This window comes from Ictidomys tridecemlineatus, chromosome 6 (genome assembly GCF_052094955.1).
Source record: "Ictidomys tridecemlineatus isolate mIctTri1 chromosome 6, mIctTri1.hap1, whole genome shotgun sequence".
NCBI classification, from domain to species: Eukaryota; Metazoa; Chordata; class Mammalia; order Rodentia; family Sciuridae; genus Ictidomys; species Ictidomys tridecemlineatus.
In genome coordinates, this window is record NC_135482.1 from 82864556 (window position 1) to 82883133 (window position 18578).

Below are 18578 nucleotides of genomic sequence, written 5' to 3' on the forward strand. Positions count from 1 at the left end.
GCTCTTTATTGTCATAATGAGGACCATGATACCCAAAGCACTTATATAAATTCAAATGACTGAATGACTCAGAAAGATATTATTCAACTGTGAATCCAACAAACTAAAAATTCAGATGGTAATATAGGGGAAGGTTGAGAGACTTTTAAGATCAGGTGTCTGGTGTATTAGGAGACCTCTGCTGACCTGGTCCTGCTATGATCTTCTGAAGTATGGTTTGGGTCAGTGATTTAATCTAAACAGTCTTTATGGCTTTCTCCCTGTCTATTAATAAGAGGTATTATTCATGGTGTGCTAGTCCTGGTAGAGTCTGGACAACCCTGAGTATGACATTGGTCTATTTCCCTTGTGTAAATACTCCCACTATGGCTGGTGTCAAGGTACCAGCAAGGCATCGAGGAATGCAGAGTTGGGAAGAGATGTACACAATTGGCTTTCGCAAATGGCACAATCCTCTTCTCTACTCTGGGAAAACAGTCATATGGTTCTGGCCCAATAATCCATCTTAGCGACTGAATTATGCAGTCTGTCTGATCACATTAATCATGTTAACCAAGTATCTTAAGTTCATGAATGCAGCCTTCTCCTTCCGAAGGAGGTGTGGTCTGGCAGGCTTGCATTTCCAAACACTTCAAGGGGACTTCAGAGTCCCTGGGGCTGACATTGGGATCACACTTCCTTGTGCCCCTTGTCGAAGCCATCATCCATGCCTACATGGATTCCTAAATAGGAGTCTTGGCCGTTGTCCATTCTCCTCACAACAGCCAAGGTGTTCAGTTTTTTTATTTCTATCTGTGAATGGATGAGCATGGAGATGGATGTGGGGGGGTATGTATATACATTTTTGCTATAAACAAAAATATGCCATTTCTTTGTTTAAAACCTTATTGTGAATCATGCCGTTTGCAGGAATCTCCATAGCTAAGTCCTGTTCACTCCTGGTACCTTATCTCTAGCCATCCCTTCTTCCTCACTTGGTACCACTCTCTAGTTCCATGGCCTTCTTTCTGTTCCTTCAAAATGCCAACACTGTACTCTGCCCTGAGACCTGTGCATTGCTATTTTTACTACTGCCTTTGACTGAAACAGTGTCCCTCCAGTTTGGGAAGAGCTTCTCCTTCTTGTCAATCAAGTATCACTTCCCTAGAACATTTGTGGCTTGCCCAATCTAGAATAACCCCTCTCCTCCCAAGATGGTCTTTCAAACCACCATTTTGGTCATTTGTACTTCTCTTTATCTGAAATCATTTTATTTTTCTATCTTTTTGGGCAGGTACTGGGGATTGAACTCGGGGGCATTCGACCACTGAGCCACAACCCCAGTCCTATTATGTATTTTATTTAGAAACAGGGTCTCACTGAGTTGCTTAGTACCTCACATTTACTGAGGCTGGCTTTGAACTCACAATCCTGCCCCGGCCTCCCTCACTGCTGGGATAACAGTTGTATGCCACCACACCCAGCTGAAATCATTTTATTTTTGTTCATTTTATTATCATTTCCACACCCTTCATTTTCCCCTGCCATTAAAATACGAACACCACAAAATTATAGACTCTTTTGGAGCTGCCCATTGCCTTAGCCACCTAGAAGAGTACATCTATCAGATGATAATTAAGTATATGTTGAAGGGGAGAAGGAAAGCATTTTGTTTTAGATTGGTCAAGAAGAAAGAATAATATGCCATACAGAAATTTTACTTTACTATGCTTCCCTACCATGCATTTATACCGAATGCAGCAACACCTAATCATTCATCCATTTTATTAACAAATACATGTTCAGTGTCCATCATGTTCTATAAAATGAAAGATGCAAGAATAAATCAGAGAAAGATCCTGTCCTCACAGGGGCATATAAACTCAAGAGTCCACAATGTTCTTTTCTGTGTAATTGATGATCCAATTAATTAATAATAGGATCATTGCATAATTATATATTATTAATTATAATTATTAAATAAGAGTTAATTAAATGTATGGCTCAGCCATTCTAGTGTAATGTTTTATTATTTTTATTCTGGATGAAATTGGCTGTGTTAAATTAGGACTTGACCTTGTCATTCCCTTGCTGTGTTTCAGTTGGGTTTCCTTATTTTCAATGATAGCAATGGACTGGTGCTCTTTAGAGAGAAAAAAAGTTGTGGAAAAACTGTACAGTGTTAAGACGAAAGAATCAGGTTCAGTATGGACAGGAATCATGAAAAATGTGCTGTTTGGAAAGTCCAGCTGGGGACAGTCTGGCTGGAGAAGGAATTAGTTATCACTGTGGTTGCAGGCTGGAAGTTGGTCCTGGCATGCCTGGTGTCACCCCAGCCAGTGTGAATGGAAGGAATCCTGTACCACCCCTGCTTCTTGGCATCACTTATTCAACATCCATTTCTGAGGCAGGAACATCTAATGGGCCACTCCTAACTCCTAGGACTCGGCTCCAGCTGCCATGGGGAGCCCTTCCTGTGTCTGAGGTGCAAGGCTAGACCCCACCTTCCACCAAGACCCCACTCTGGCTGTTTTCTCACACAGGGAGGGTCTCCAGATCCTGGGCAGCCAAGAGTTGAACAAATGCCCACTTGAGTGTTCAACTCTGTTCAGTGTGCTTTGCCCCCAACTCACTATGAAGAATTCTCCAGCTTTCTTCTATATAATGAGACTCATGAATGTTCCTACTTCAAATTATTTGTAGAAGAAAATACATATGTGTGTTCTTTTTATAAAGAATCCAAGTGATAGTAATCAGAGGGGTTAAAGTATGGAAATTAATAAGTAATAAGGTAAGAAAAAAATACCCCAAAGAAAACTATAGAATCAAAGGGTTGAAGAATTGATTAGAGCCAAGGGAAGTTAGGAGGCTGAAGCAGGAGGATCACAAGTTCCAAGGCAGCCTGGACAAATTAGTGAGACTCTGTCACAAAAATAATAATAATAATAAAAAGGCCTGGGGATATACTTCAATGGTAGAGCACCCCTGGTTCAATCCCCAGTACCCACCTTCCACACACACACAAATAGAATTAATAGGGGGAAGAAAAAAAAAAAACATGTAGCAGAGTCTTGCCTGGACTAGCTCTAGGAAGTCCATCAGCAGAACCTTGGAGCTGTCTGTTATCCCTGATAGTCTTCTCTGATTTACTTATTTTTTTCCTTTGTAATCAAAATGTTTCCCATTTAACACATCGGAAGGAAAAAGAGCAGTGGGGACTTCAGTTCCTGGGCCATTCACAGGGAGCTGGTGGACAAGTCTCTGTATCGTCATATGCTTCCCCAGATTCCTGGACCTTTGACTAATTGGATCCCAGTCCAAGTCTGATACTGCCTGGGATTCTAGAAATCAGCTGGCCAATGGCTTGCAGCAGCTCTGGGTTTGTGAGCTCCACAGGCCTCTCCCTGAGCAGACCTCACACTGATCACAGCTCAAGGTCGGGTTCAGTGTCCACCCAGAGCCTCTGAGAGCCTTCTTCATGCTGGCTCCCAGGCAATCCTTCTAAATTTACGGACAAGAGGGCTGTGCTTCCCAGCCACTCTGTGCTACCTTCTTAGATCTTCCCAGCCCTCCTGTCAGTGGCTCTGCCCCTCAGATCACTGTCAGCTGGGAGCATATAGGACCCACCATGAGCAGATGTGAATGATTCCTCCTATAGACACCCATGGGTCATTGCTATCTGTGTTCAGTCTCCCTAAAGTCAGGAGGCCAGCTGAGAGAGAAAGGACTTCATACTTCTACCTCCTCCTGGTCTTCCTGTGAGCCCTGTGCTTGGAACTGTCTGCCTGCCACCAGGGCTGCTCAGGGTACAAAGCAAGGAGGCTGGAGAATGGGCTATCTCCCAGGCCCTTCAATGGCAACTCTCTGATTCTAAACCTGGGCCCTGCTGAGATCAATAGTCCTGTTAGGTTGTTTTCATCCCAGAACTCTCCTCCATTGATACTTTGACTAGACATGTTTTTCCCTCTGTTTTGGAAGTGGTGACTAGATGAAATAGGCCTTGCCCTGCGGGGCTCTCAGGGCTGCATTCCCCTTACCACACTGGAGGTGGTACCATGGAAAAGGGAACAGGCCAGATCCAGCAGTGACACTAGCATTTGTTAGGGGCCATGTGTTGCCCGCAGGCAAGGGTCCCAGCTGCTATGCACATTGCTCCAACTGTCCAAGGATACTTTCTATCTGTGCAGCACTTTATGAGGTCCAAAACACTTCATGTACATAATATAAACATGCTATTTGAACACTGACTTTTAGTGGTGCGTTATAATGATGCATAATAGTGGAATTCATTATGCCTCATTTGTACATGTACATAACATGAACATTCAAATTTTTAAAATATGTCAGGGTGTCATGCTAACACTCCAGAGGGAATTATTGCTTCCAATACAGGTTTGTTTTGGATAATTTACCATCCCCAACTTTCTCAGTACTCATAAATTTGCTAATCTGAATTTGCAGGGCCCTCCCCATTGCAGGAAAAAAATGAAAAAAAATGATGCAGGGAGATTAAGGAAGATGCAGAAGAAAATCAGGAAATAAAATGCATGGGAAATGAATCTGCTAGTCCTTAATGTGTTGTTTTTCTAGAACAAAATTGGTCGTTTTCCCCTACCTCTTTTTAGAATAAATTACCAATGGTTTCATTTATCTGTCAATCCAGGAATGTTGTTTTAATTTCAAGGAATATAGCTGGATCCTTATCCTCTCACCTGAAGTCCCTAACTTTTGTCAAGAAAGGATATATTTTTCCAGCCCATTCTTCCCTATGAACTATGGGGCTTGTGTCTGAACCTTGAAGAGAGGTAGCTTTTTTGGGGGGGGTGCAGGGGGGGGCTTCCCTAAGGCAGCATTTCTTGTCTGTAGGTGGGGCATTCACTAGGAACTGGATAGGAAACCAGACACTATGTTGTGGGTGTCCCTTAGTTTTTCAAGATAATGCCTAATCTGCCCTCAAGGCCACCCTGTTTTCACAAAGGTGAGAAGCCCACCAGGCCTTTTGTGAAATTGAGCAGTGACTGGAACCAGGCACATGAGGCACTCCCTGTAACTGAAACGGTCACTCCAACTTCAAAAGAAAGATTGTTCCAACCTATTTTCCTATGTCTGAAGTTCCAGGAAAGCAGGAACAGTGTCTTTCCCTCAGGGACCTTCCAGTAAGGAGGTAGTAGTTGCATGGCTGTTGTTACTTTTGAGAGCCATTTCTGCTGACATCTCCAGACCAGAAGTGCAAAGAGAAAAATGCAGTAGGTCATGCTGAGGCTTTGGGGAAATGGTTATGCTCTTCAGCCCAGGAGGCTTTGCAAATGAGTTTTAGAATGGAAAATGCAATATAAACAGAAAACTGAGGAGAGGATGGTAACCAAGAAAGACCCTAGGAAATGATCTTGTGGCAGCAAATCTAAGCATAGCAATAAAGTCTGGAAGCAGAGGTGAAAGTGTATATTAAATGGTTTATTGATATTCCGTGGCAAGACATGGCACACTCAATGCGTGACCTCTTGTCAGCCATATTTGTGAACACTCTGCAAAATCTTAGTGAATGTCGAGCATTGACATGTTCCCATCGGTACCCACACATGCATCTGTGATGCAATGCTTCAGTGGTTTGTGTTTCTGATTTTCAATAAATAAGCTTTTAGCATCTTTTTAGCATATCCCAGAAAAAGTATTCAAGAAGGTATAAGATATAGTAGTTTCTGTTTGGAGGTTTCCTGGTGTTTGTTTGCTTCAGCAAATTCAGAACTAAACCTGACGTCACCATTAGACAGAGAGTAGTCTAATGCAGTCAAAGGACCACAAGATTTCCAGTCTTACAGGGTGGAGGTCAAAGCCAGGCTTAGCCACTTACATCACCTGGAGACATTGGGCAAGTAATAATCCTCCTCTTGCCTCGGTGTCATTCTGTAAAGCAGGATGGTAACAGCCCCTACTTTAAGGAATTGTGGGTATTAGTCATAGCATGGCTACAGTGCCTTGGAGATTGGTTACTGTGGTGTGGGATGGAGACTACTTGCTTTCTCTTTAACTTACCTACAGGAATCTATTAATGTGTAGCTAATAGAGCTAAAAAGATACAAGTCAGTTTCTCCAATGTCTGGTCTCCCCAAATCAATCTCATTTACTCCTTCATCTCATTCTGATGTAGAGGAAGGTGATTATGCTCTTTGTGTTTTCTTGAGCCTGTGGTCAATTAGATACCAAGAGGGACGGGTTGTGTAAGACCTATTCCATTATGTAATGTGGCAGAACTTGTCCTGAAGTGGAACGAGAGCAGGGACATCTGCCACTATTGTACTGTGAGACCTCAAGGAAACCAAACTTTCTAGACTATTGGCTGGGCATTCACAAGGCGCTGGACATTCACAGTGGCTATGTGGTTTCAAGGTTGCCTCTATCCTAAAGCCCTCTTTCTATTTGCTCACTTGGCAAGATGGAAGTTTCTCTCAGCAGTTTGGCTTTTAAACTTTCCTTGTATTCATAACTGACATAATGATGAGCCAGAAAAGACATAGACACCACCTAGGATAACATTCTAGCTTTACAGATGAGGAAACCGGGACTCAGCACTCAGACCTTCCCCCTCTATGTCACATTGCTAGTTGGGGGCTAATAAAGTCAGAACCCAGGTGTCCTGACTCCTAAATCTGTGCTCTGTGCATTGTACTGCATTGCCTCTTTCCCACAAATGAAATACCATATTTGAGAACCAAATATGAAAACAGCACAGATAATTTTGATTGGCACTAACAACTTAATCATTTTTATTGCATAACTACAAATGTTAATAGGACAAACTGATCTGACTATTGTTGAAAGGACTAATTTGAAAGATTTATGTATCTCTACCATTTGGTCTTTCAATCATCCAGAAAGGTACACTATCATTAGAATTTGGAGACAGCAAGAGGGTTGTGGTTGGCCTGTGACATCTCAGAGATATGCCTAGTTCCATCTCTGAGCTTTGCATTTTTGAAATCTCTAGAAGGTCTGAATTTTCACTCACCAAATTGTTAGGATCTTACATTGTAGCCTCAGATTCTAACAGTTAATCCACCACTTCCCTGACTCTGTGCTACCCTGTGGTCAAATATTTTCATTCCTGGTGAAATAAGGAAATGATTTCATATTGACTAAGCAGAGTCAACATGGGAATCTAATAATCATGTGCTCATATGATCACAAGATGTACATAGCATAGAGAAGTAAACTGAGGAATAGTAAATCAAATCCAACGGCTTTGTTAGACATTGAGCATGTTACACGTGGACCTGCTGAGGGAGTGGTGTCCTGTCAGCTAGTTACTGTTCTGTGTGTGGGTCCCGTGGTTCTGGCTTAGGCTGAGGTCCACAGCTCACCTTTCTCTCCACCTTGCTCAGGATGAGACCTCCATGCAAAGTAGCAGAGCAGAGAGAGGAAATTCTGGGTGCTTAATTGGGATTTACTTTTGAGTTATATACATAACTCAAAAGTAATACAAATGTTAATAGGACAAACTGATCTGACTATTGTATTACAAAAGTAATAAAAATGATAATAGGACAAACTGATCTGACTATATGACTATACATAATCATATATAAACAGCACATTTTAGTCTAAGAACACTGCTGTATTTGAGTTAAACTTGGTAAAAAGAATATATTTTCTGCATTAGTTTTGAAGAAAAATAAGATGTGAAACTGATTTTTGAAAGATCATTTTATTGAAAAAGGACAAAAAAAATATTAAATTGTTTCATTTAACTTCAGTCTCTCAAATCTTAAGAACCATAAAATTTTGTTTGATAGTGAAAAAATGTTAATTAAACATTATATTTACATTTCGGCTCATTTGATGCTCCCAAAACCTCTGCTCCAAGAGCCCCTCTGGCCCCTGTCCTCATGGACCATTCTTCCCTTCCACAATGCTGCCTCTTTGTCGCAGGAGGAGCCTCCCTTTTAGCCCTCTGGAGGCAGCTGCCTATTTCCCCAACCACTCAGTCCTAAGGGCCCTAGAAGAAGGTTCACAAATTCTGGGCTCCCTGACATCAAGAAATCTTGACACCTTCAACCACCATTAAAGGGCATTTTTAAAATCTCAATGTCCTCTAGCACATTGGGTCACTTTTGTGCGTTCATTACAAACATTGGCCCTGGCTGGCCCACAGCTTCCTCATCTACCCAGGTACTGATCTTCAGGACGACTTCCTGGGCTCTGTGCACATTTCATCCAAAAAAAAAATTAGCCTCTGCAAATTCTATGATTTTTTTTTTAGTTGTGGTAAAATATACATAATATAAAATTTGTCATGTGGGCCATTTTAAAAATAGCTTTATGGTGTTGAGTGCATTCACACTAGAGTACTATCATCACCCAGCTTCCATAACCTGGAATTTTTCATCTTCCTCAGTTAAGACTCTGTGCCCCCCAACACTGATACCCCAATTTAGGCAGTACCCACCTTCAGCAGATTTAAGGCATTCTCACCCCAGAGTTTTCATATCTCAAAGTTGTCCTACCTTCAAAATCTTATATTTATTTCATTTTCTGTGCATTGTCTTGTGTCCGACCAACAAAACAGAATGAACAGATCTGAGCTGGGATCCCCGCTGTGCCCCTCCTAGACTCAGTTTCTTCATTTGTAAAATTTAGATAACTAGTAGCATTGTAGACAATATAGACACTAGAGAGATAATAGAACGCATGTCATTGCATTGTTAGAAGGAACAAATGACCACAGGAGCTAGCACAGGTTTCTTCCTCTCCATCTTTCCTGCCAGTCCACACCTTAATATTCCTAAGCCTAACTATCTCTTTGCCGACATTCCTACTTCGCTACACCTGTGTCTTCCTCATGCCCATCCCAGGGAGACACAAGATTCTGTGTCAGTCTGGCTTTCTGACTATCTGCACATTTACCTAGATTGTTTGTGAACAAGGGTCTTTGCTGCAGTCATTTCAAGGCCTGGTTTCCCACCTGGCTGGACCGTGTACACCACTCTGCAAGCATTTAATGGGTCCTGATTTGGTTTCCTCTGCTGTTTTTTCCAAACTGCTATTATAGATTTTTCCTGTTCACGCCATCTCCCTGTCCTGCCACTGTCCCAGCAATCCTCATTTATCTTTTCTGTCTCTGAAGACCAGAGTTCTTACACAGTAATGACATCAGAATAAGAATCACGCACATCCCCTGAGGTTCTGATTTGGTAAGAGGTGATGGGGTGGGGATCTCAATTTTAACAAGCAACCCCAGGGGATTTTGACAGACAGGGTATGCGGTCCACTCTTCCAACCTATTCCATAAGCCCCTTGAGAGCACGCACACATACACACACACACACACACACACACACACACAGTCTGATCTGACTTTCATCCCTGCTACCTGACAATAGAAGTTGAAGGATTGATTAAATGAATGAATCTGTCACACTGCACTTCAGAGGAAGTGACTGTTCTCCTTTGAAATGCTAATTAACTACAGCTGTTTAAATGGAGTTTAAAACTCTTCAATGTGTTTTATCTTTAATCCTTTATTAGCCCCTTTCACTGCCCTTGGCAATAGGGAACTAAAGAGAACTTGTTCCCCAACCAGCAACAACAACAAAAAAATCAATTCAAGGGCCAGGTAAGATGTGGAGACCACAGCACAGTACAGTCTTTCCACCTTAGGGAAGGTGCTTGCTCAATGACCCTCCTGCTTAGGATCCTCTAGACAGAGGTTTCCACAACCACTTCAGTGGACATTTCTGGAGAAGAAAGAATCTTAAGCAAAAAAGCCAACTTCTGGGGATATTGGGAGAAGGTGACTTAGAGAAATAGATGGGTAGGTAGAGATATATTGGCATACCCAATCAATGGCTCAAATCCCATTTCTCCCCTGCCATTCACTAGCTTGTGACAGGGGTAATTGTCATGTTGGATCCTCTTGTTTCCTTACCTGTAAAATAGGGGACAATATGGTTTACTTTGTAGAGTTCTTTTGAAGATTGGAAAATGTAATCTAAGTAATTCGCAGTGATTCCATGTTGTTAGGCAATTCAATTTTTTAGACAGCTGGGTGTCTATCATAGTGGAAAGTAGAGTCCTCCTCCTAATATCCTCCCACCACCACCACAAGACACACCCTAGAAATGCAGAAGTGGTGCCATCTATTGCTGTCTGGAGAAGTCTTAAGTCTAAAACCACCATAATAGAGTGTTTCCAAAGGGAGCAGACAGAGAAACCCTGGGCCATGCCCTCCTACTCCTCTCTTTCCTAAGTGGAGCTTAGAGGCCAAAGAGCTGGTGAGGAGCCTCAACGGGGGAAGTGGGAAGGAAACAAGCGTGGGCAGCTAGAACTGAAACTATCTTTTCACCACCCTCTTGTTCTACCACCCTTTCCTCCCCTGTGCTGGGGGAAAGAGAAACAGCTCATGACTCTGCTGTACCCACACATAATACACGTCCTCTCCCCAGTTTCCAGACCCCACCTCATCATGACCCTCACTCAGGAAGATTCACTGCATGCCTGCAGGGTGCATGGTGCTCTCCTAAGTGCTTCTTCTGGAATCTCTCTGGAAGCCCTTAGCAAGCTTGTTTCAATATTGAAGATCTTCCCCCAGTTCATGAAGAGCAATGGCTGACCCCCACTTCGTTTCCGCCCTCATCCCCTCCCCGACCCTGGCTAGAGGATGCCTTTTGGTGTGAATGCTAAGAGACCTTGGTTTAACTTGGTTCATTAATAATAATGAACACCTATAAACATTCTTTATGGGACTCCAGGCTCCCTTCCATACTCATTCCTTTGTTCCTGCACATTTACTTTGCTTTTAGGAGAAGAACTTGGACTGGTTTCCTCGGATGCGAGCCATGTCCCTCGTTAGCAACGAAGGTGACAGTGAGCAAAATGAGATTCGGAACCTGCAGGAAAAGTTGGAATCAACCATGAGTCTGGTCAAACAGCTGTCAGGTCAGCTGGCGGAACTCAAGGAGCAGGTATGTATGCTCCTGGAGGTGGCACTGGGGGCCGGAGCCATTCACCACTTTGAAGCTGGGGAGACCCAGAGAGACTCCTGGGAGCTAGGCTGTCCTTCAGAGGATTGTGAACTCCAGTAAAGAAACCCCATGTCTTGCTATAGAACCATATCTCGGCAAACAGGGTCTTCCACTTAGTCACTGTGTGTGATGTTTCTTCTTCTATGAAGGGGGGAAAGGAGCAAATACCAACATACAAGGACACTTCTGCACTTTTTGATAGAAGAGCATATTTTCTGCCACGTTTACAATTATTATACTCATCAGAATAGCAAATCATTTATTAGTAACTACGACAATCTGCCCCTTTATCATACAACATCGTTAGCATTCGTGGTTATCAATAGTAGCCCGGCTAACTATTAAAATGATTGTGGTGACAGTGATAAATGAGTGAAAATCAAGGGGTCTGTCTTAAAAATTAACCATGGTTCCTGTTTCCTAACCACAGAGAGGGGTTTGCTCTTTTTCTCTCTTTATGGAAATTCACATTTTTTATTTCCCTTTTTTTTGATAAATATATTCTATAAGATGCCAGATCGTAGGTACTTGGGAAATATTGATAGAGAACGTCTGTGCCCACCAGCACTGGGAAAGAGTGGAAATCAGCTGAACAGTCTCTCTCTCTCTCTCTCCCCAGATGACAGAACAAAGGAAGAATAAGCAGAGGCTGGGCTTCCTCGGATCAAACACACCCCATGTGAATCATCACATGCCACCACACTGATACCATGGGGGGAAGCCGTGACTAGCCTTTCATCAGTGTCCTGCCTGCTCACTGAATAAAGGACTGAGATGGAGGGGAGTGAACAGTGCCTATTGTTGAAAAGTTAAAAACAACCAAGTGCCAAGATGTTGAGTGGTTTAGCTCCCAGAACAATTTGTAACTGTGTTTTCATGGCTGAGAAGACCCAAGCTCAAAAGCAGCAACTCGAAAGCACACATCACACATCCTCAAAGCAACATGAACTTGGTCACAGGGGCTAGAGAGGGTAGGGAGAGGCAGAGTGGGAAGTAACACCGGGCAGTGAGAACCACCTTCTGATAAATTGATGAGGCTCAGTTTTTCCTTCAGTGCTGACTCTAGCCTTCCTCAGGGCTGGTTGGAATTTATTTCTTCTAACTGTGGCACATAGGTCAATGATACAGGAAGTCATACTTTGGTGGCTAATTGTACTAAAGAAAATAGCTGAAAAGATTAAAAATGAGAATTGGAAAGGAGCATGGGGATACTTCCAAACCGTAGCTGTCGCTGGGCAGTTTCTTTATTACATGAAACCCAGTGGATGTGCAGCTCAGGAGCGTGTGCTTTGGAGCAGATGCCCGCCTGCTGGCCACATAGCTGGATTCGATTGCTTTCTCCAGGCTTCAGATGGGCTCTGTCGATGTGCATCCCAAAAGGTGGCTTTCATATAACTTGTTAGGAACACATTTTAAGTCAGAATAGGCTAAGATTGCAAAAGGCTTGGGGAAGAAAAGCCTGACAGCAAGCCCCAGGGAAGAATTTTTTTTTAGAACATATGCATATACTATTAAAATATACTGCTTTTAATAAGTGAAAATATTTAAAGGTGATAGGAAATAGTGAAAAACTTCTGATGGTGGCCTTGACTTTTATAAACATGGAGTGAAAGCAATTTGATTTGTGTTTGTTGTGCTCCAAGAACTGAGTGTTTCTGTTTATCCTGTTCCTGCAGTTAGAGGGGAGAATCCAAGAAATTGATTAAATTCTCAAGAAAATACAGCATTTCAATTGCATGTTTAAAACTGTGAACAGTAAGGGCTTTTCAAAGTGTATAAAGATAATAATCTCTTCCCCAAATTGTTTTTATATTAAATCATGCAATCAGAGTTTGTTGAAGGAGAAAATAACCTGGCATGGTCAGATTACTTTTAGAGACTATACATTTGGAACATTAAAGCAAAGTACAGATAATGAAAATATTAGGAGAATTGCTATGTGGCATGGCATTGAAGGCTCCTGACTCTAGACTCTGAGAGAGGCTTTGCAAATGGGCCCTCTGGCCTCTAGAGCCTTTAAACTTTTGATTATTACCACCAAGGTTGAAGAGCCAAAGAGAGGTTGCTATGATATTTTTAAAGTTTTGAGATTTTTTTCTCACATAGTTTTAACTGTTGACTCCTAAAAATCTCAAAGCATGGTCTGTATAGAACACAAAGGAAACCAGAACCAATCTTTCTTCCACACACTGTTAAAACGTAGACTTGGAATACAGCTGTTGGAGCCCAGAGGAACAAATTTTTGAACCAAATCAACTGGCACCACTTCCCACCCCCAGACCACCCCAAACTAAGCACTCCTCACTCTGATATGATAGTATTTTTCCTGGCCAGGAGCTAAAGGACCCTGACATTCATGACCAAAAGATGCAAAGAAATTGTGATATATCAGTGTACAGAACAACCTTTGAACCTAGCGGGCATTCACTAAAGGGAGAAGAAATCCAGCTGTTATTCAGTTAACCTGAATTCTTTATTCAAACTTAGTACCAGGGGCTGGGGTTGTGGCTCAGTGGTAGAGCATTTGCCTAGCATGTGTAAGGCACTGGGTTTGAGTCTCAGCACAACATATAAATAAGATAAAATAAAGGTCCATCAATGATTAATTTTTTAAAAACACTATATAATATATTTGTTTTTTTAAAATGGCTTCATCAAAATTAGACTAAAATAGTCATTTGAAAAATCCACCATCATTATCATTATCAGTATTTAGTAAAAAGTGTACTTTTAAACTGGAATTGGGCAGAGTTTTGTGGGGAAGGAAAAGAAGAGGGCAAAGGCAAATATTGAACATATTCTAATATAGGAAGCTATCTCTGCTTCAGCATAAAATATTTCTGATGTCTGAACTGAAAGTCAAGAGAATCAATTAATTGGTACAGACGTGAGCAATCTGTGTTTTAGATGGCAAACTATCTGGTCTTTCCTGACACGGCAATTGTCCATTCTAGAGTGAAAAAGCTATTGGTCCCGTAACTACTATTGGGAAATGAGCGAACATCTCCAGCAATTGTGTGGGCAGCTCATTGTTTCATGGCATATTTTCTCTCATGGGAAAAAAAACAAAGTGAGTACAGACTGTCATTTCATCCAGATCTTAAAATTTCTCAGTTGTATTTTTAATACCTAAATGTTTTGGGGTTATAAAGCAAAATAAGAACAGCAAACCGAAAAGGCACTTTCCAGGACATTAAATTCATGAACAAGAAAGATAATAATAAAGAAATGACAACTTGTAGGACTTTTTTGGTTATGCATACGTTTTTTTAATGCAGCTACAACATTTGGTCAGGTGAGTATCATCAACATGCTCATATAGTGATATTAAAATAAATGCAATCATCTTTGCTTTGATTTTTAATATTTGGTATTGAAATCCATATGGGTTTAAAAGTCTCAGTTTCTGCTGAATAACATTTTTAATTTCAAAAGGGTTTTGTTTCACTGTGTGCTACATTCTGAGACTCAAGAGTATGTCTTCTAAATTAAAATATCTTTTTAGGGATTAGAGATGTTATATCATCTAGGACTATAATATTAATAAAATAAACTGTATACATGAAAATAATTTATCATATTTTTCTGTCATTAAAAAGTTCAACTTAGAGGTCTAACTAAAGAGAACTTAGTTTCTAGTAGATTGTTAATAGTCTCAGGAAGAGAATTCATTCAAGTCAGAAGTAATTGTGTGCTTGTTCCCATATCTGCAGCTCATGGCTCAGCGCTTTGGCTGTCCTTTTAGCTTCTAGCTATCCTATTATAAGCAGTAGTGCAGTGTGGCCCACACCCTTTTTCCTCCAGGACTGAGAACAAGCAGGAATCTCAGGAATTGGTGAGGGAAAGCTAAAATGGCAACTTCTGTTTCCCTGTATACTATTCATAGGGAAAAGGAGGACTAACCTTAGATAATAGGAAGGAAAGGGCTTGCCCTCCAGGGACCTGGTAAATTGGACATAAGTAAGTAAACATTGCATACGCACAATAATGTAACAGATTGTAGGCTCAAGAGATAAGCCTTTAAACATGAAGAGAACAGTGCTTGGTGGAAGAGCAACTGTAAGTTGGAATATTCCCTAGAGCTGCTTTAAAGCCACACTGAACAACACATCAACATATTCTGAAATAGAGACCCGTTCCACAATGCTGAGACACCCGACAGGATGCACTACAGAGGGAGCAGGCATCTTAAACAGCCACAGAGGCCTGCGGGAGCCAGCAAGTCTCTACAGTGTGGGAAACCACTAAGTGAGCGCCATATTTAGGGAGTGGGGAGGCCGTGCGAAGCGCTCCATCTTCAAAATTTGACAACCAATTCCAGTTTTTAGAAAATGCCTCAGGCCTATTGAAGCCTTCTAGTCACTCATTTGCTGCTGTCTCTGAATAATTATTGATAAAGCTATCGTGTTTAGTAAAAGAAAACACACAGTACCAGAATCAAGCAGGGAGCTAAAAAAACACATGTGAAAATTGAGAAATCTGAAAGCAAATCTGGGTTGCCATCTCTGAACTGGAATGTTTCCACAGACTTGAATAATTTATGAAATTATCATGCCAGTACTTCTCATATCACCAAGTAGACTTTTTATCCCCCTGCAGTAGAGGATTACTATATTTGCCTAAAAAAAAAAACAAAAAAAAAACATGATTCTAATATAATATGTCAAGGCCAGATAATTTATAAGTTAATATTAATAAAATTGGATTTGTATATTTTTTTGTGTGTGTGATACTTTCAGTGCTTTATTCACTTCTTGCCATGTTTCAAAATGTCTCCATTGGTGTAAAAAGGCTTTATCATTGCTATTTCACATAGCAAGACATGAGGGACCAAAAGCTATGATTCCAGTCACACTGATGAAATGATCCAGATGGACCCACATACTCAGGGTTTGTTGGGAGCTGGCCAAGTCCTCAATTTACCAACACATACTGGTGTGTCTATATTGTGTCTGATGCCCTGTGTGAGCTCAGTGGGCACAGGCCACTTGATCTTCTCAGATTTCCTACTGCTTCCAATGACGGTTTCCCTCAGAAGAGAACTAAGCATAACGCAGCCAAAGTCAACCTGAGTGGCATGAATCACATGCAATCTATGAATAGATTTCTTTGCTCATATGGGTATTTTCCAGGACACCACACTTCTTTGAAGCAGTGTGGCAAGAACTGATTTGTTTTGTTTGGAATCAGAGGAATGATTGGGGGAGGGAAATGGGACAGAGTTCCTCTTCCAGTGAGAGTGATTGGCACCAAGGGCAGGAGTGTGCATGTGGAGTGCAGTGTGAAAGAAGTCCACAAGTCACCCTGCCTTTGGTCAGCCAGGGTGTTTTGAGGAAGTCTCAGGAGGCCTGGTCTTCAGAGAACAACCCCAAGCCAAAAATCTCCAGGCTTTAGCAACCCAGTACCTCCCCCACAGCTGACGTGCTGGTGCATCACATGGAGTCACATGGCAAACAAAGAATCACAGAGATGGAACTTCAGGCAGGTAGAAATGTTATAGGAGCAGAGATTAGTTGTTAAACTCAGTTGGACTCACTTTAATAAAAATTCTGACTCTTCAGTTTTATTTTGGATTTCCCCCCAAGATTAGCCTGTTTCCTTTGATCTCTAGTCCTTGGTGGAAAATCCTCTCAAGCTAGTGACCCCCCCCCCCGCTCCCAACAGGGGGGGGCATGCAGGTGAGGATCCCCTGGGTAGTCACCACAGCACTTGCTCCCAAAGCTTCATCCCCTGTATTCTGTTTGCACAGGGGAAAAGCTGCTAGGGCTGCGCCAGTTCTAATTCCTGCCTTTGGTTTTGTTGTATGTTTATGTTTGTCTCCTTTTTAGACAATCACTTATTATAACCTCCTCCTCTTCTCTTTCAACATGAGTCAAGTGTTGCTTCGTGATCCTGTCCCCTCAGCAGCTTAACTCAAAAATTCTGTGACCACAATACCTTAAGATTAGGCCCTGCTTTATCATGTATGGTTTTTAATTAGAGATTTATCAGGAAATCAAAATCACTTTGGATAACATTGCCTGAGAGATTCATTTTAGGGACCTTCACCATAACTGCGTGTCTAACATCATGCAGTTATGGTGAAGAGCTTCATGGAAGGCTGGTGCTTCTGCATCATACAGTAGGGCCGAAGTTACAGCAAGTCAGTGGGGCTGGCAGATAGGGAGGAAAGCTGGGTATGAGGCAGAGGAGAGCAAGGAAAAACTGGGATCCTGAGGATAGACAGATGTGCATCTAGTGTCAACCACCTCCAAACTCCATATAGTGTAGGTGGCCTAATTGAAGAAGCTGGCTCCCTTCACCTGGAGCTGTGTGTGTTTCTGACCCAGGACTCAGAGCTGGAGTAGGAAATCTGATAGAGCTGGAGAATTGTAGACCACTTTCTGCTGCTCACCAACACGATGAGCCAGGAGACCAGGGAGGAGATACAGTGGCATCTGTCACCTGCTTATTCTGAACTTAGTAGCTACTGTTTCACTTCCATGTTCCAAATCTCATGAAAAGACTTCCTGTGGGCAAGCCTAATGGGTAACCTCATGAGTAAAGGCATTCTGGGGAATGTAGTTCCAGCCTAGCTTAATAGACACAGTACAAAACCATTCCACTGGAGTAGACTTAAACGCTCACCAATAATGGTGCTCCTTTTTGTATTGAACACATAGATGAAACACTTTCCAACACTCACTGCAAATGGGTGGGAACACATGGCCATTTCTATCCAATTGATTGTGAGTACAATTGACAAGCTGAGGCAGCGAAAAGCCCCTATACAATCTGCAGTCCTTACCCTGCCTCATCAGTCATGGAGCAAGATGGAACCAATCTAAATCCTCTTTGAAAGGAACTATCCTGAAGGTCCTTGAGCCTGCAGCAGAATAGGTATGAGTGAGAAATAAACTTTTATGTGATAAGCCATTGAAATATATGGGGTATTTTTTCCTTTTGGGTTGTTAAACAAATGAAATTGAGGTATGTGATAATTTGTTACTGCAGCATTACACACCCTACCTGACTAATACAGTGACATATGTAGCAGGCACCAGAATATTGACTCAAGTATGAAACTTCTAGGATTTATCCAAGAACAATATCAAATAAGAAAAAATGCATATGCAAAATTTTATTTTATCATATGTCATTTCAAAATCAAACACATTCCAAATGTCCAGCAATTTAGGTTTGTTTATAAACTTATAATTCAGTCACAGGATGAAATGTCATAAAATCTAAAAGAAGTGTGTAAACTGAGGCAATACTGGAAAACATGTAAGATTAGTTTTATTTTAAATGGCTACAAAATTATATAGACTATTAACTACATAAAAATATGCTTCTCAACAAAATACACAAAATGATATTTATTATAAAATAGCTATAGGATATGCCTTGTTTTCTTTTTTATAGTTTTCAAATTTGCTTTGATAGTTTAATAATGACATTTTTTAGAAATGAAAGTTTTAATGACTTAAATCTATCTAACATTTCCTAAAAACAGGTTTTTCCCAACATCATTTACATTTTTATAGGATGACTAGAATTGTGGATTAAGTGAATATCATAGTCACAGTTTATATTGAATTC

General features: G+C 41.4%; 1 protein-coding gene across 3 annotated transcripts in view; it reads left to right on the forward strand.

The window, feature by feature from the left end:
• Itpr2 (inositol 1,4,5-trisphosphate receptor type 2) overlaps positions 1-14241 on the forward strand; it is a 471319-nt gene extending 457078 nt beyond the window's left edge. For all 3 annotated transcript variants that reach the window (XM_005328880.5, XM_040280879.2, XM_078015042.1), the window contains 2 exons: positions 10776-10937; positions 11617-14241. In XM_005328880.5, the coding sequence (XP_005328937.2) occupies positions 10776-10937; positions 11617-11703 (249 nt within the window). In that variant the 3' untranslated portion in view covers positions 11704-14241. The remainder of the gene's footprint in view (positions 1-10775; positions 10938-11616) is intronic.
• Positions 14242-18578: the final 4337 nt, after the last annotated feature.